This window comes from Thermobia domestica, chromosome 10 (assembly GCF_964235325.1).
Source record: "Thermobia domestica chromosome 10, izTheDome1.hap1.1, whole genome shotgun sequence".
In the NCBI taxonomy this organism is placed as follows: Eukaryota; Metazoa; Arthropoda; class Insecta; order Zygentoma; family Lepismatidae; genus Thermobia; species Thermobia domestica.
Window position 1 is genome coordinate 228,793,120 of NC_137463.1, and position 15,934 is coordinate 228,809,053.

General features: G+C 34.6%; 1 protein-coding gene across 5 annotated transcripts in view; it reads left to right on the forward strand.

Moving 5' to 3' along the window:
- wts (serine/threonine-protein kinase warts) overlaps positions 1-14,261 on the forward strand; it is a 138,348-nt gene extending 124,087 nt beyond the window's left edge. For all 5 annotated transcript variants that reach the window (XM_081729183.1, XM_081729181.1, XM_081729178.1 and 2 more), the window contains one exon: positions 1,506-14,261. In XM_081729183.1, the coding sequence (XP_081585309.1) occupies positions 1,506-1,943 (438 nt within the window). In that variant the 3' untranslated portion in view covers positions 1,944-14,261. The remainder of the gene's footprint in view (positions 1-1,505) is intronic.
- Positions 14,262-15,934: the final 1,673 nt, after the last annotated feature.

Below are 15,934 nucleotides of genomic sequence, written 5' to 3' on the forward strand. Positions count from 1 at the left end.
CCTTACCCTTCATATATATATATATATAACGAAACATTCGTTCGTACAAGAGATTCGAACATGCTACCGTTTACGAGAAAGGAGCTATGTCGCTGTCATCTGCTGTACTGGCAGTCAAGGAAACAAACGTGCAGACACATTAACCCAGCACGTCGCTTCGGCAAATCTGCCACAATGTACGTAGCTCTCACTGCTGTGATTACCATTTTCCATTAGATACAATCTTACTGGCGAATGAGAATAAGCTCCAGTGTGTGTAGCCGCGTTTAGGTCTTTGGTAGACTTCGTCGTGTTGTTACTGTAGAAATGAGATGGTACTAATGCTGACATGCTTACGTATAGACCAATCTCAATTGACCCAGAAGAGTGCATAGTCCTGAGAATTGAATGAGTGAGTTGAAAAAGGTACACATTCCAGAAAATAGACAAGCTAAACTGGGACGGTTAGATTCATTTTATATGTATCTACAACGCTTGAGAGGTAAAGGGAATGCATTCATTAATTTTAAGTCCTCTTTAATGAAGTCTACGGGAACGTATGAGTGAAAAATCGAACATATTTCTGGAATGTGTTCATGTTTCCACCTAGTGTTTGAAAGTTGAGGTTTTTGGAATGTGTTCCTTTTTCAACTCACCCATTCAATTCGAAATATTCTTATTGGATGCGCTCTATACTAAGACATTAAAGAACATTTTTCGTTATATATCAACCGAGTGGTTTTATTTATGTTCTGGGGAACATAAAGCTGTTTTAACTTAATAAGTTTCGGTTTTATTTTGAAATTATGATGATAAACTCCTATAGGACGGGTTCACATAATCCAGATGCTGGCATCCCCCATAAATCCCGAATGGATCAACAAAAATAACAGAAATTGAAATAATAATAATCAATTGACATAAGTGGCACCCACTTAATATATTGAGTTCCTACATTTATAATGGAACTGACTGTAGAAGAAATGCAATATCAGTAGTATTTTTTGCTCATCCAACCCTGTCCGTAGAGATAGTAGGTTAGTAATTTTTCTTGCTTATTTTGACGACGTTTGAAGGTTTAAATGAAAACGTATATAGATTAATTCATAACAGGAATATAATCTGATTGTTTTTCCAAGTAACATAAAATACTTAATATGTGATGGAATAATCTTGAATAAGACGTAGAAAACTACTCCAAGATCATTTCATCACATATGAGAAGTATTTTTATGTTACTTCGGAAAACATAGGGCTGTTGAAGGGTTTCGCTTTCTGGTTTAAGAAGTTTTGGAAAGAGAGAAAGAAAAGAAACGAAAAAATATAAAATAATCGAATATCATCATGAATTGAACAGGGGATTGCACAACCTACAACTTTTATTGTTCAGACAAGATCTTGATAGAATTATTCTTATGATTGGTTATCAGGATTGTTGTTGAGCATATGTTTACAGTAAGATATTGGTTATACTGTGTTGGATTCCATGTTTATTGTAATTAATTGTTATTCCCTCTGCTTTTTAGGTGATCAATTGGGAGACTACGCTACACATCCCGAAACCGGCCAACCTCTCCCCAGAAGCAACAGATCTAATCCTGAAATTGTGCACAAGTGCAGATAAACGTTTGGGCAAGAATGCGAGTGAAGTGAAAGCTCATCCCTTTTTCTCAGGAGTAGACTTTGAGAAAGGAATTCGAAGGCAACCAGCTCCTTATATTCCAAAGATTGACTATCCCACTGACACTTCGAATTTCGATCCTGTGGATCCGGATAAATTGCGCAATAGTGGTTCGAACGACTCTGATAAGTCCGACGGTTCCAATGATACCGGTTCAAGGAACACGTTTCATGGATTTTTTGAGTTCACGTTTCGGCGCTTTTTTGATGACGGTGGTGGACCCACCTATCCAAATAGGACTAGTCTTGATGACAATGATAATCAGGGAGCAGTCTATGTGTGACATGTTGTTAAGGCTAGAAAGTTCTTTGTTTTTTTTATAGAGGCGCTTTGCAGGCATCATGCAACAGCTACTCCAGTAGCACGAGCAGATAGTGTACACAAGGTCTCTTGTAACATTGCATTGAGGGCCTTGATATGGTATATTATCTGTTCCCGGAGATATAATGCCAGTCGTCAAGTGTTCATGGGAACAGCCGCTGTTTATGTCATATGACTGGAACAGCCGCAGGGAGATTTTTGTTTTCGTATTCGTTGCCCCCCTTTCCCCCAGTCACGTTTATTTTGCTTTAGCTATAATCATTGCTACCTTTCAGTGATATTCCTAGCCATACTTCGTATAGTAATAATATTAATAATAATAATAATGATGATATACAGAGCTTTATTATAAATATGTAAATTAAGTTTTTTTTGACATATCCTCTCCTAGATAATGTTATTTTCTTATGTTCTTAACTTCCAGTTCTCGTATCAGATTTTTTTCCTTTTTTTGCAAAAGAAAATCAATGACGGAAAATCATTCATAAGTGTCTGTTCTTTAACATCTGTAAAACGAAGTTACGTTTATATTTTCAGCTAATACGAATTTCACAGATTTTGTTCCTCTGTCAGTGTTCTAGCAATATTATCAATCTGATATAAAACAGTGGTGCTAAGTTAATTATATATTATGTATGTGTCTTAATAATGCTGACATCCAAGGAGTTGTGTTTTTTTGTATTAAATATAGGCTTCACCAACATTTGAAATAATGTAATACAACCATTTGTTTTTTAAAAAAATGAATGTTCAATATTTTAAAGTTAAGATTAATGTTGGTGGATGATCATATGCGTATATAAATATATATAAATAAATATTATATATATAATCCAGAAAAAGGAAACTTGTGCCTTAGGTGTTAAATATTTACATAAAATCTGTATTAGAAAAAAATACATAAAAAATCTGTATATGTTGTTGACATATTTCTTGTAATGGATGCACAGTCGGTCAATCTCAATTTACCATATTCTTTCAAATATTTTTTGTCCAAAGCAAAACGTACATTAAAATTTATTCTGATTATTTTCTTTTAAAAGAAAAAATAAATTAAAAAAAATTGTTGACCGGTAACTGAAAAGAGAAAACAAGTAAGAATGTGGACAGAAAAGTAGTGTTTGAAATAATTTGGTTTTGATTCGATTGACCCATTGTGCGTGCCTTGTTAACTATTTATTTTCAACATGTTGTTGACACTGAGTAAAACTCTTTGCAAGAGTTAATAGTACAGCCAGAGAGATTTGTTAGTACATTTTGTCTTTTTTTTTAAAAAAAAAATCATTGTGCCTAGTAATAAATGGCAGTTAACGTGTAATTCTTATTTCAGTCGTACAGGTTCATTTAAAGTGTCTTAAAGAAACAAACTATTTATATTTGACAGGCTTATTTAATTGTGATAATGGGATTTTTTAATGTTGTAAAATTCCAAAATTGACTGTAATTTGAAAACTTCTACAACTATATTTTTTGTAGTACTACTTACAAAATGTTTTTTAGAAATTACTATTTTAATTCGAGGGACTTTTCTTGATATACGTATATTTTCACCAAAAAAATCCAAAGTATAAAAACTCAAACTTTCTATTACTTATTTTTTTATAAAAGAAAGAAAGCAATTGTGATAATGGTAAGTATGGAGCGAAATTTTGTGACTGGCGTGTAAGTTTTGCCAATAACTTGAACTAGTTGTAATGAAATAGAAGCCGGAAGATACATATGTGGGGAAACAAAGAATAGTAAACTAAAAATTTGTGTGGCACGTAACTATTAATACTTTAGTTATTTCAGATCTGTTTTGAATTTGGTAGGCTCATTATTTTGGTGGTAAAATAAGGGTAGGAAGAGCTTTGTTAAATCCTTCTTTAGATTTATAAGTATCACGTAAGAGATATTGATTTAGAAGTTAAATGACTGCAAGTATTGGCAGTGGTCACCAGTTTACCTCGAAACTACTGTTGAATAGAATTGCTCAGTGACAGAATTGGGTATGTATCCAAATCGGAAGCAAATTATATTATACGGAATATAGTGCAGTACTGAAATGCAATAAGAAGATATGTTTGAATTAAACTTTTTCTTGGTGAATGTAATATATACATATTTGTCTCTTCAATATAGAATAGTTACAGTAGAGCTTGGCTGTTTTGCAGGCAGATATTGAAAGAGTACAATCTTGTGTTTGTTCTTGAAGTCTAAACTTCGTAGTTTGATTCTAAAGTGTGCTGCAAGATCGTGCAGTATTTCTCAAAGTTAAAGAATAGGAAAAGGTTTATAGATGTGCATGATATATTTTCATCATGGCAGTTATGTTTAAGAAAGTACAATTTCTTCCAAGATATAACAAATAGAACTACATTAGGAGAGATTCGGAGCAAGATCCCAGGCAGAGAGAAGCTAATTGCTTACCTTTTTAGAGAATTGATTTTCCAGTGACAAGCCCGTGGCAGTAATCTTAAAACTTATTAGATTTATATCAAAGTTAGTCATCATTAGAGAACGAAACTAGATATTCATTGATTTGAATACTCTGCACCTTACTTTAACAATTGAAGAAGCACATGAGGCTAGAAACTAAAGTATGTCCATTAGATTCTGTTTTGTGCCTATTTAATCTGAGTTATTGCAACCCCTTTCCCAAAATCCAGTTTTTATTTTATTTTAGCCAAAAAATCTTATTGTCGAGAGGATTCCAATCTAGAACAGTACATGCCAATGTTATTTTATTTTGAGTTTTGCATTGTAGTACTCTTTTCATTCATCCATTTGTTCATTTCAAGGAATATCTACGGGAGGTTTCTATCGAAAATCTTGAGTTTGTCATGCTTTCTGCAAAGTAGTCTCAGCCGTTTGTATTTATGCAATAAAAAAATGAGAGAGAGAAAGAAAAAAAAAAAATACTTTTACTGAAATCTATTCAATATCAAAGTCACACTAAGAAGTTCATACAAAATAGTAACATGCATTTCGTGCCATTAATGTTGCTTTTATTCGATCCTTAAATTCTGTCTTATCACTAACTCTGACCCTTAGGGCATTTGTAGGTTCATTGCCATACAAACAAAAATATTCCTTTAGGCCGTATTTTCTGCCAATCCAATAATATTCTTGATACTCATTTTCGTAAAATCCATTGTGATGGTCCCCGATTTGGGTGCATACAAGGACTTTTCTAAATAAAACTCCATACACACACTTTTATTTTTTAAAATTTTATCCACCATGTCTCTTTCTATCGGTATTTAATTCATTCCTTCGCAAGTATATGGAGTTATTCATCTTGTATACATTGTTACTGTCAAGTCAACCTTGGTGGACAACATTGTGCTCTTGGGTTTTCTCGGAGTACTCCCTTTCCTCTCATTTCTCATTCTACAGATTCTTCCATCATTATTCACTTGCTTTAATCATAATCTCCCTTAACCTCAAGGGCATAATCGTGGGACGTTAAACTCAAAGATTTATGTCAAGTCAACTTAGGGATATTGGAAAATAAAACGTTGAGAAAATAAGTTGAACTCTTCTCTTAGTAAACTTAGTGAGTAATATGAACGTCTTGTTTAATTAACTGGCTGCTTACTTTTCCTAAGCCGAGAATTAGAAGCAAAAATCCCTTAAATAAATTACATTCGTCGTTCCCAGGGCCTTCGAAAGTCTTAAAAATGTGTAATCGAATATGTTTTTAACACCTACCGTTGACTATATGTAATATAGCGTCGTCCGTCACGTGGATGAGTGGTTAAGCGTTTGAATGAATGTTTTAATTTCAGATTTTTAGTTGACGATTTACATAATGTAGGACGTAGTCCAACAAATTATTATAATATCATAGAATGCTGTGGCTTACCTGAAACTTCCTAAGCTTATATACCATAACGTCGTAATACTGCAGATTTAAATGCACGAATTTCAGCAAGTACGTGATTAGAGTTTATAAATAAGACCTTTACAGTCATTGTTAAACGGGCGGTACCTTTCTTTTTATTTTTTCAGATTTATAATTATAAAGCGTAAATAACACTTTTACAAGAAAGTATGTAATGTCGAATGTGGACTCCCTTACAAACCTTTTTTACTCCCTATTTTGGATTCTATGGCACAGTCCCCCCTCCTCAAAATTAAGAGTTAAATGTGACACGTAATTTGAGGTTTACATAAATAGCTTTCAGATGAATATATATAAAATTTACACTCTTTAGAATGTAAAATTCGTCACATGGGTTGTTTTTTTGGCCGCTAAAGTATTAAATCTCTATCTAAATTCGTTTTTTATGCCCAGGGTATCAAATAACAATGCCTTGTTGGCTAAACCAAACAGATTGGTAGATGCAAATTAATGATGGTAAAAGAATCAATGAAATGTTAAGAGAATGGGAGAAAACGATAGGACTCCTCCATCTTCCCACCCGTCTGCAAATAAACACATAGTGACGATGTGAATTTTCTCGTTTTTCTTACGATTTTACTTATGACGCCACTAACAGCTCTTGAAAACACTATAGGATGATAATGATCAAATGTAGAATTCTGGGACTAGAGGAAGTGTTCATACTATTATTGATCCTTAGCCGAGTGCCGTGATTTTCTTCAAATTATAGTGTTTTGGGGAAGTTCATAGTACGCAACTAATTACTATCGAGTATTCAATGGTCCATCGTTTTGAAATGAAAATGTTAGACTAAAGGAGGTAGAATGTGGTGGAAAATGGGAAAATCCCGAGAAAACTGATGGATACAATGTTGTCCATCACAGGATTGTACCAGGGACCCCTCTATGAACACTTGATCACCGAAATACCATGCCGCCCGATACATCGTTTTCTTTATATATACGACAAAGTGAACGTTAGCCATTCGTTAAAAAAAAATTTAAAAAAAAAAAAAGTTTTCTTGTTTCGTAGTTCTGTTTTGTCTTTTCCACAAATAAACCAGGCAGCAATAATAATTGGCCTCATACATCATTTTTCACTGCTCAAAGGTCATATGATGTAAAACTCGTATTCAATCCTCTTTTATTCAGTAAAGCATTTACAGAAAGTACATGGCGATTCTAGTAATCTCTTTAAGGACACCGTACACGCTTGGATTATGATAACCCTAATATAGACTCATTTTACCTCCTTCCCGACAAATAAAGATTTCTTTTATTTGTAAAGTCGATTTTTCCGTGTGCTTTTCTTTTGGGAAAAAAAATGTAAAAGAGAATATCCCATTACTCATCTAGTGAGTTAACAAATAGTGAAAGATAATTTGTACGCCATTATTTAGATTGATACAATACACAAAATTGTCCTTACAGTATAATTGTCAGAGGCATGTTATCCGGATCTTGAGAACGGATAACACTATGTTTGAGGAACAGGACTATGAATTCAATGTCAGGCCTTGCCGTATGGGCTTTCGGAAAATGACCAGTATAATGATATTTTTTCTCCTTTCGACTTCATATGTGTCAAGAGAGAATTTCGCGATACAAAAATAACAGTAGACTGGTTACATTAATTAAATTCAACTTCTGTGCACAATACCCTTAAAGGCTTAAATCAAATCTGCCAGAGATTAGAATAATGGAAAGTGGAAGTAGTTGACATTAGTAAATTAGGGGTCTGGTGAGTTCCTGAATGAAATTCAATGCTCTAAAGCTAGAGTTCTTATTTTTTTTTTGGGGGGGGGGGGCTACGGAGGCTCAGTGGTAGATCGCTTACCTCTGGTGCGTGGGGTCACTGGTACGATCCCGTCCAAATAAGTTTGTGGTGGGCAACATCGTGCTCGTGGGTTTTCCCGGGGTACTCTCGTTTCCTCCCACTTTCTCCTTCCATCAGTTCTTCCATCATTCACTTGGTAGGTAGAATCGTAGGTAAGTTCAATTTCATTTTCATTTTAGGGTTCTTGTTCTGAACGACGATGTTAAATCGAAGCAAAGCTGTCGTTCATGAGAAGTAAAAAAAGTTCGAAAATTTATAAACTGATAAAGCTGTTAATTTATAATTTAAAATTGAACGCACAAGAACACTTATTTTGTAAATGTTAGACCCGCGAGTTTGTGGAAAACTACATGTGTATGTGGGTTTTCTCAGGGTTCTCCCACATTCTCATTTCACCAATACTTTCATGATCATTCACTTTAATCATCCATCTCCTGTGGTTTGAAAAGCATAATCGTTGGACGTAAAACTAGAAATTTCATGGGGGCACGGTGGCTCAGTGGTAGAGCGCTTATCTCTGGCACGTGGGGTCCCTGGTTACATCCCCGGCCGAGTATGTGGTGGACAACATCGTGCTCATGGGATTTCTCGGGGTACTCCCGTTTCTTCTCACTTTTTCATTCCACCAGTTCTTCCATCATCATTCACTTGCTTTAATCATCGTCTCCCTTAACCGAAAGGGCATAATCGTAGAATGTTCAAGATTTTACTAGAAATTTCATATTCTGAAATGGCGAGCGAAACTTCAAAAGTTGTATATTTTTGGTTCACTCAGTCGTTGATTAAAGATAATTTTACGATAAAGTATTAAGAGAGAGAAAGAAAAAAAAACTGTAGTTAAGCCTATTTCTGTGGAGAGCTGTTCCGAAGAATTTGATTGTGTAGCTTTTTAGCGTAATAAAATAATCAATGAAGGAAGGACTTAAATCTTAACAACGGTTCAATAATAGGTTGTAAGCAGTTAGTCTTCAGCTTAATTTTCGTTCTTTTTTCTTTTGTCTATTTGCGTGATAATTCTACGTAGCCAAATTTTGTTTTGCTTTGTACATTTAGGCCTTTAAAATGTACACGTTTCGTAAGGAAAAATAGGAGTAGTTAGATAATTTACTTCAATTAATGTCTTTCGAATCGTGGTTCAAGACTGTGTTTTCTCTTGTGTTCGGAAGATCTGAATTTGAGTCTCATTTTAGATTTTAAGTTTACGTTGGTATAGTATTAGTGCTGGAAAGCACGAAACGAACTAATAATAGCCGTCAGTTTCTACAAGGAAGTTTGTCGGTCAATAATTTGAATTGCGCTTCAACAAAATATTCAGAAAAGTGTGGGGATATACGTACTTCTTGGATTAACAATATTAACAATTCCCATAGAGTAAATGTTCAAAGAAGAAATTTTAGATTTTATTAAACATGGCTAGAATATTATGCACGGATGGTTGGTTTTATTTGCACACACACACACACACACAAAGGACATAACTAGAGGCTTCTAGGCCCCTGGGAAACTTTTATTGTGGGACTTTCTTCTGGTTTCCATAACAGGCAATTGACATTCTTCAAAAAACCAAGGATGGAAAGAATTGTAGTCTTTTCAATCTATCTTGACGTATTACAATAATAATAATTACGCTCCACATTGCAGATGTGACAGGAATAATCAATATTAGTCATCAAAATTGTATAGACTTCCAGGAAATTAAGAATGGAAGTAAGCTTCATTATAAGAAGGTAAATTAGGTTATTGATTGTTCTCATTGTAGAGGTCTCATTACTAAATCTTGACTGGATTCTTAAAATATCTTGCGAAGTTGTTGAAGTAACTTTACTATATGTTTCTATGAGCTCATCGTCTGTATGTAAAAGATCGGTACTACTTAGATTTTGTAGTATCTTAAGTTCCAGCATGCTAACGTTTCACATTACTTTACTCATGAAAAGACAATATATTTGACTATTATCACTTCCAGCATCCGAGAAACATTTATTGGAAATAAGCTTTCAGGATACCTCAACCGTTCGTCTCAGTGACGTAACACTTTCCTACGTGGAGTATGAGGAAATTCAGTCTGAAATTACAAACAATTTGGTCGTACGTTTGCCGCCTCCTCCAGATTTATTAAGGTAAATTTTCAACTCTTCTAGGCACTTTTGTAAAAGTTGTACTTCTTTCAATAAATCTATTATTTTCCTATTGATGCACGTTGGACACAATGCTGATGCAATACCATGTTTTGCATTGCTTATAGTTTGAAATTTAAGACAAACATGCGTTGATATAATTATAGAATTGAATACCATGTGTTTAATCTCTCGAATGTTAAGAAAGTTTTCTTGAAGAAATTAAATAAAAATTATTGTGGGTGGGCCCGTGGACATTCACCAGTTACGCACTGACCCCCCCCCCCCTACACACACACAGACAATGTAAAATGTCTGAACTATGCTGTGTTGTGTTTCCGAGCGCAGTTCTGGTTTATTAAGGAAAGTACATAGGAAACTGAAAACTACAAGTAGAAAGAAATGTAAAAATACGCTGAAACGTTGCATAATATGCAATATTATTTGCGTTCATCGGAAAAAAAAAATGAAGAGAGATGAGACATACACGGATCTATAGAACTTAAAATGATATGCGTGACTATAAGTATATACATTGTAAGGCCAGAGCCTTTTTTATTTCAAGTGTGCTGTCTCATCACTTTGTTACGGAAAAAACCTTTCCTTTGCTTTGGGGAAAGATCTCGGCTGTGTTGCCATTTTGTCATTCAGTCGTTTGGTCTTGGCAAGTGAAGATCGTAGGCTACTTAGAATGGCTAATAAGACAGTGCAAACAAAGAATGGCTAATAAGACGTGAATGTGGCAACCCTGTCTACATTCAACTATTGAAGGATCTCGACCAAGGCAATTGATCCCACTCTTTCGAGGGAGGTACAGGGAAACACATATCGACAGCAGCGGCACACTTTAGCCTCAAAGTATAATTAATTTTTGAATTTTAATTTTTAACTAAAATATTGTCCAAGGGTAAAAATATATATCAGTCGATAAATCGCAGTGAGCTGAACGAAATAAGATGCTTGTGCGGAAGCCTCTCATGCCTAAAGAAAATCGGAAAATAAAAACTGGTGTGGCACTAAAATATGTGTCATTCGTTGGCAATAATCTTACTAGAAGAAATTGTGACACACAACATACTCCTATACGCATATACTACTTGTAAATATCCGTAGAGCACGTTCGGCGCTCTACAGCTATGTCCGCCCTGCCATATTGCTTTGAATCAGTCTGGTATGGAAGGACAAAGATAACTTCAGAGCTGTCTCCTACGTGCTATACATGTATTTAATGTATAATATTTTAAAAACTTTTTACACAGGTTAGAAGTACTACTGCGTGTAGTTTTGGTCTTCGAATATGCTTTTGATCTCCTTCGTGGTTAAGTGATCAGCGTACGCGTCTTTGGTGTCGGAGACCCAGGCTTGATTCCCGGCGGGAGCTCATGTGGTTCGGATTCCACGTTAATCAGTGGATCCACGCCTCATATAGCCTCGCTGCTAAACAGGACGTTGCACTCAAAATCAACTCAACTTGAACATGCTTTCCTCAATCCAGAAAATAATAAGGAGTTCCCAGTAAACGTAATTTCGTCCCGGAAAGCATTGTTTATGGCATATATGATTGGATAGTTCTTTAATAGATAATTCAATTCGATTGCTTGATACTGTTTTATGCAATAACGAACTTAACCTTGGCTCCAAACCATTCTAGTTCTTGAACCGAGTGCAGTTGATTGGTCCACAGACCATCCTGCAAATCATCTCATAGGACCGTAGTAGAGACCATTCTCCATCGCGCTATTTCACCTTTAAGAAAATTGGATTTCAGAACCACGCCACTGGTCTGACTAGAAATAATTCGTCTAATTATCAAGGATACATTGCAAATGGGAAATAAATGCGAACTATATTAGTTTGAAGTTCACTGTGAATGTAGTAATTAGTTTCATTAGTCCGAGAATCATGTTTGTTGATTTCGGAAAGGAATATTTGAATTGAGTGATAGGATCAGGGCAGTTTTCTATATTTCTAGCGTCCTTTCTTTGTTCTGAATATTAAACTCCCTTTTACTTAAACGATCAGTTCAATTGCATTTGGTAAGTGTGACCTTTGGCATACAGGGCAGAAACATGGAACGTGTATATAGATATACGTATATGGCCAGATAGAAAGTAACGGGAGTCTAACATAATCAGTTTTAAATTATTTTCTTTTATTGTCAGTGTGTACGTCTGTGGAAAAATTGTCGAATAACAGAAAAAAGATCTAGAATACCCGTCCTTCAAGCAAGATATCTTCAAAGGATCTACCCCACGAAGGAATTCAGGATCCTTCCACTCCAATGATCATTTTGTATGTAACTCCAGTAGATCCCAACGTTCTAGGTCCTTTATCAGTTACGTGAGTGTGCGTGTTGTATTTTTGAAATAAATTGGTAATGTGATCTTGGGAAGAAATAAAAACTACCTTTTGCTTATATGTTACAAAAATAAAGAATATTTGCTCATCTTCGAGGTTCTGCCCTGTCGTTCATAGAAAAGAATCATACCAAACACAGCAGTGTTTCTTTGTCTCTTTCAAGCGATAAATAAATACGGCGAATTATTTAAATAATTTGTAAACAGTTTCACGAAGAGAAATTTTTAAGAATAGTTTATGGCAAGGTCTTTCTCGATATGACTGTATATTGATTGCATAAGTCCGGCTACGGGCAACTAAGTTCGAACGATTCGTCCTCTGGAGTTCTGCAATAAAATGTAAAAGTCATATTTAGTAGGCGGTTCATTTATTTGTGCAGTTACTTACTAATTATATATCCAATTTGGTCTGTTCATTCTGTATATGCGTGTAGTGTTATTTTCAGAATTCAGAGTACGGAATCTCACTTTTCAGTTTTAACCTCTCCATTGAAATTTAAGTTTGGTAACGAATTAACATCCATCTAGTACCATGGATTTTGAGAGTTGTGTATAAGCGTGGAGTACAATTAAATAAGAAATGTTCATATTAAATGCACTTCACATAAAACAGTGATTCCCAGCTTGGAAGACGCAAGGTACTCACAGATACTACAATCGTTATTACAAACACAAGTATAGCAGTAAAGGCCCATTAAATTAAATACCATACAAACTGAAAATAACTAGAATTGTAGTTCCATCAAGGAAAAGCTAGTATAAAATAATGTTGCACTACAATATTATGCAGAAGTTTTCTTGGAAATAAATTGATGAGAATACTTACATGATTATTGTTGAAAACAACTCAGTGCTGAATTTGAAATCGACCAAGTGGCATAGAAGGGGACTGAATTACACAGGATTCATGAAGGGGGCGCCAGGTAAATAAGGTTGCGAACCAGTGGTATAAACACCATTAAAAAACATAAATGTAGAAAAATATATACATATATATGTAAATGCTAAGAAAGGGTATATGATAATCTAGATTCATGTTATACAAGTTACTAAATAAATAAAGTATAGCCACTAGCAATCTTGGGTAAGCTACGTACGGTTCATTCCGATTATTCATGCAAAATTGATATGTTAATTTTAAACACAGTTTTCTAGAACATGGTGTTGAACTTACAGGAAACCAAACCTAAATCAGTATTTCTTACGAAATCATTGCTTAAATTATATTATAGTCACCATTTGTGCTGTGATACATATAAACACCAAAAGGAACACATACTTTTAAGAGTATATAACTCAGAGAAAACTAAAATTAAAATAATAAAAGAGAGGTATACAAAGAAAAACGTATTAAATTTTGAAACTTTGAATTAAGAACTAATTTAAAGTTGAGAGCACAGTTGGTTCAGAACTAGTTTTCTCGCAGTATCTATAGCATTGCAGTTGGTGCCTCGACTTCAGATTATGAACATTTAGAAATTTGTAACAAGGGTTTCCAATTTTAATTTTTATCCAGCTTTGGTTTGGTTTTTGATAAGAGCCTGCCAAGTAACATACTTTGTTTATTGTAACACTTCCCGGTTTAGCTATAAGTTCATTAACTTTCATAGTCATTATTGAACAGATTTTGGGTAACCTTTGGGCGTTCTATCGTAAACTTTTGGTTATTTTAAAGTTGATACTTTTCTTTGTTTCCCTAAGTGTATCTTTAGTTTCATGGTTCCACTAGACTTTTTTTTTTTTTCAATATATATATTTTTTTTTCAGAATAGTATATTTCAGTCATATGTGTGCGTAACTTTTGAAGTATGAAACGGAAATTTCCTTTGAGGAATTGTAATTTTTATTTTCGAGTTTGTATGTGATCAGTGTTACTGAAAATGAACTTTTAAAGAAGAAAAAAAAAAAAAAAAAAGAAGAAATCAGTGTAGATAGTTCCTATTTATTTTAAAATAATAAAAACGCATTAGTTGGTTTTTAACAGCTGATGCGATATGAAACTAGCTCTCTTGAGATGACATTAATATTTTAGTTGTTTTGTGTGCTGTGCTGTACATATTCATAATGGAAACTAATAAGATGACTCAGAAGTTAAAAGACAAGGTTTCTTATTTATTTTTACTTCCTTTCCTAAAAGAAAATTCCTTTCTTCACACGTATGAGACACTCATTAACCCTTGCACTACCAACGGTGGTTACTTTGTGTCCATCACAGTAGGTTTTTGTAATTAGTTTTCTAATCGTTTATTTAAAATTGGAAAAAAAAATGGTTATTGCTCAACATGTTTAGCTATAACTTACGGTGGTGCAATTTGAAAGTAAGTGTGTCTCATAAATTTGCTAAGTTGGTGGGCACACAGTACTTCCCCGCCGGTAGGAGATGTGACTGACATTTAGAAGTGTCCCTCCTAGATGGCAGTATAATAAATAGCTGTACCCCGCCTTTTTTGAATTTGGCGGCTAGTCTTATCCCATATACTGTTCACTTCAGTCACTTGATTTTTTGTTTTTTGAGAGAGTTTCACGTTAGTCTCATAAATTTGCTATTTTAAGTTGGTGGTCACAAAGTACCCCCTCCCCATTTGGTAGGAGATGTAACGGGTATTTAGAAGTGTTCCTCCTAGATGGCAGTATAATAAATAGCTGTATCCCGCCTTTTTTTGAATTTGGCGGCAAGTCTTATCCCATATACTGTTCACTTCAGTCACTTGATTTTTTTTTTTTTTTTTGTGAGAGTTTCACGTTAGTCTCTCATAAATTTGCTGTTTTAAGTTGGTGGTCACAAAGTACCCCCCTCCCCATTTGGTAGATGTAACGGATATTTAGAAGTGTCATTCCTAGATGGCAGTATAATAAATAGCTGTTAGTCTTATCCCGTGTACTGTTCACTTCAGTCTTTGTAGATTTTTGTGAGAGTTTCTAATTTCTTTCTTTTGCGAGATATATTTAATTTTAACAAGTGGGCTCAAAGTACTCCCCCTTGGTAGTTCGCGTTGCATAAAATACGTAGGTAATGCGAGGGTTAGGAACTGCACGCAAACTGATAGAGTAAAATTGATGGAAGGAAAACCTATTTTCTCGTTAATTGTGCTAAAGCATACTTCCTTTGCTAAGTATGTGTTACAATTTGAATAACATCTTTCGAATATTCGCGATTGTTCATGTTTTTCATTTAAGCGTATAAATGCAGTCAAGAAAGTTGTGTAGAAAATTAAATGGACAAAGCAAAGGCAGGTTTTCCGCTGCAAATACTGTATGTGCAGTACACCAAATAGAACAAAGCAAATGTGTTGGTAACAGCAAAACTTTGAATCAAAACACTGTACATTTATCACAAAAAAATAACTGTGCGCTGACGGACATTTACTATCTCACAAAATATGAAAGAAGTACTATACATGTGTTGTAACGGCTATCCATGCTCAAAAGTAAGGTTATTGGTGAAATTTCTTGAGTCCTGTTTTTTGTTTGAGCTAGTAGATTTCGCATGGCTCGAGAAAGGGGGAAGCATTCTACAGATGTTCGATTAGATTTAAATTGGGAGACCGAATAGTTATTTCATCCGAAAAAAATCACTGGAAGGAAGTAGTCGAGGAAGGAAACTCCATATTGGACATTGTCGTCCATTAAAATGATCTCGGGGTGAACAGCATCCTGGAACTAATACTTGATCTAATCTCATCTAGTGGTCAGAGAACCCGCTATATTGAATCTTTTCCGTGAATGATTGAATGGTTAATTTGAAGTCTAGCAGTGAGGCTGTATGAAAGGTTGA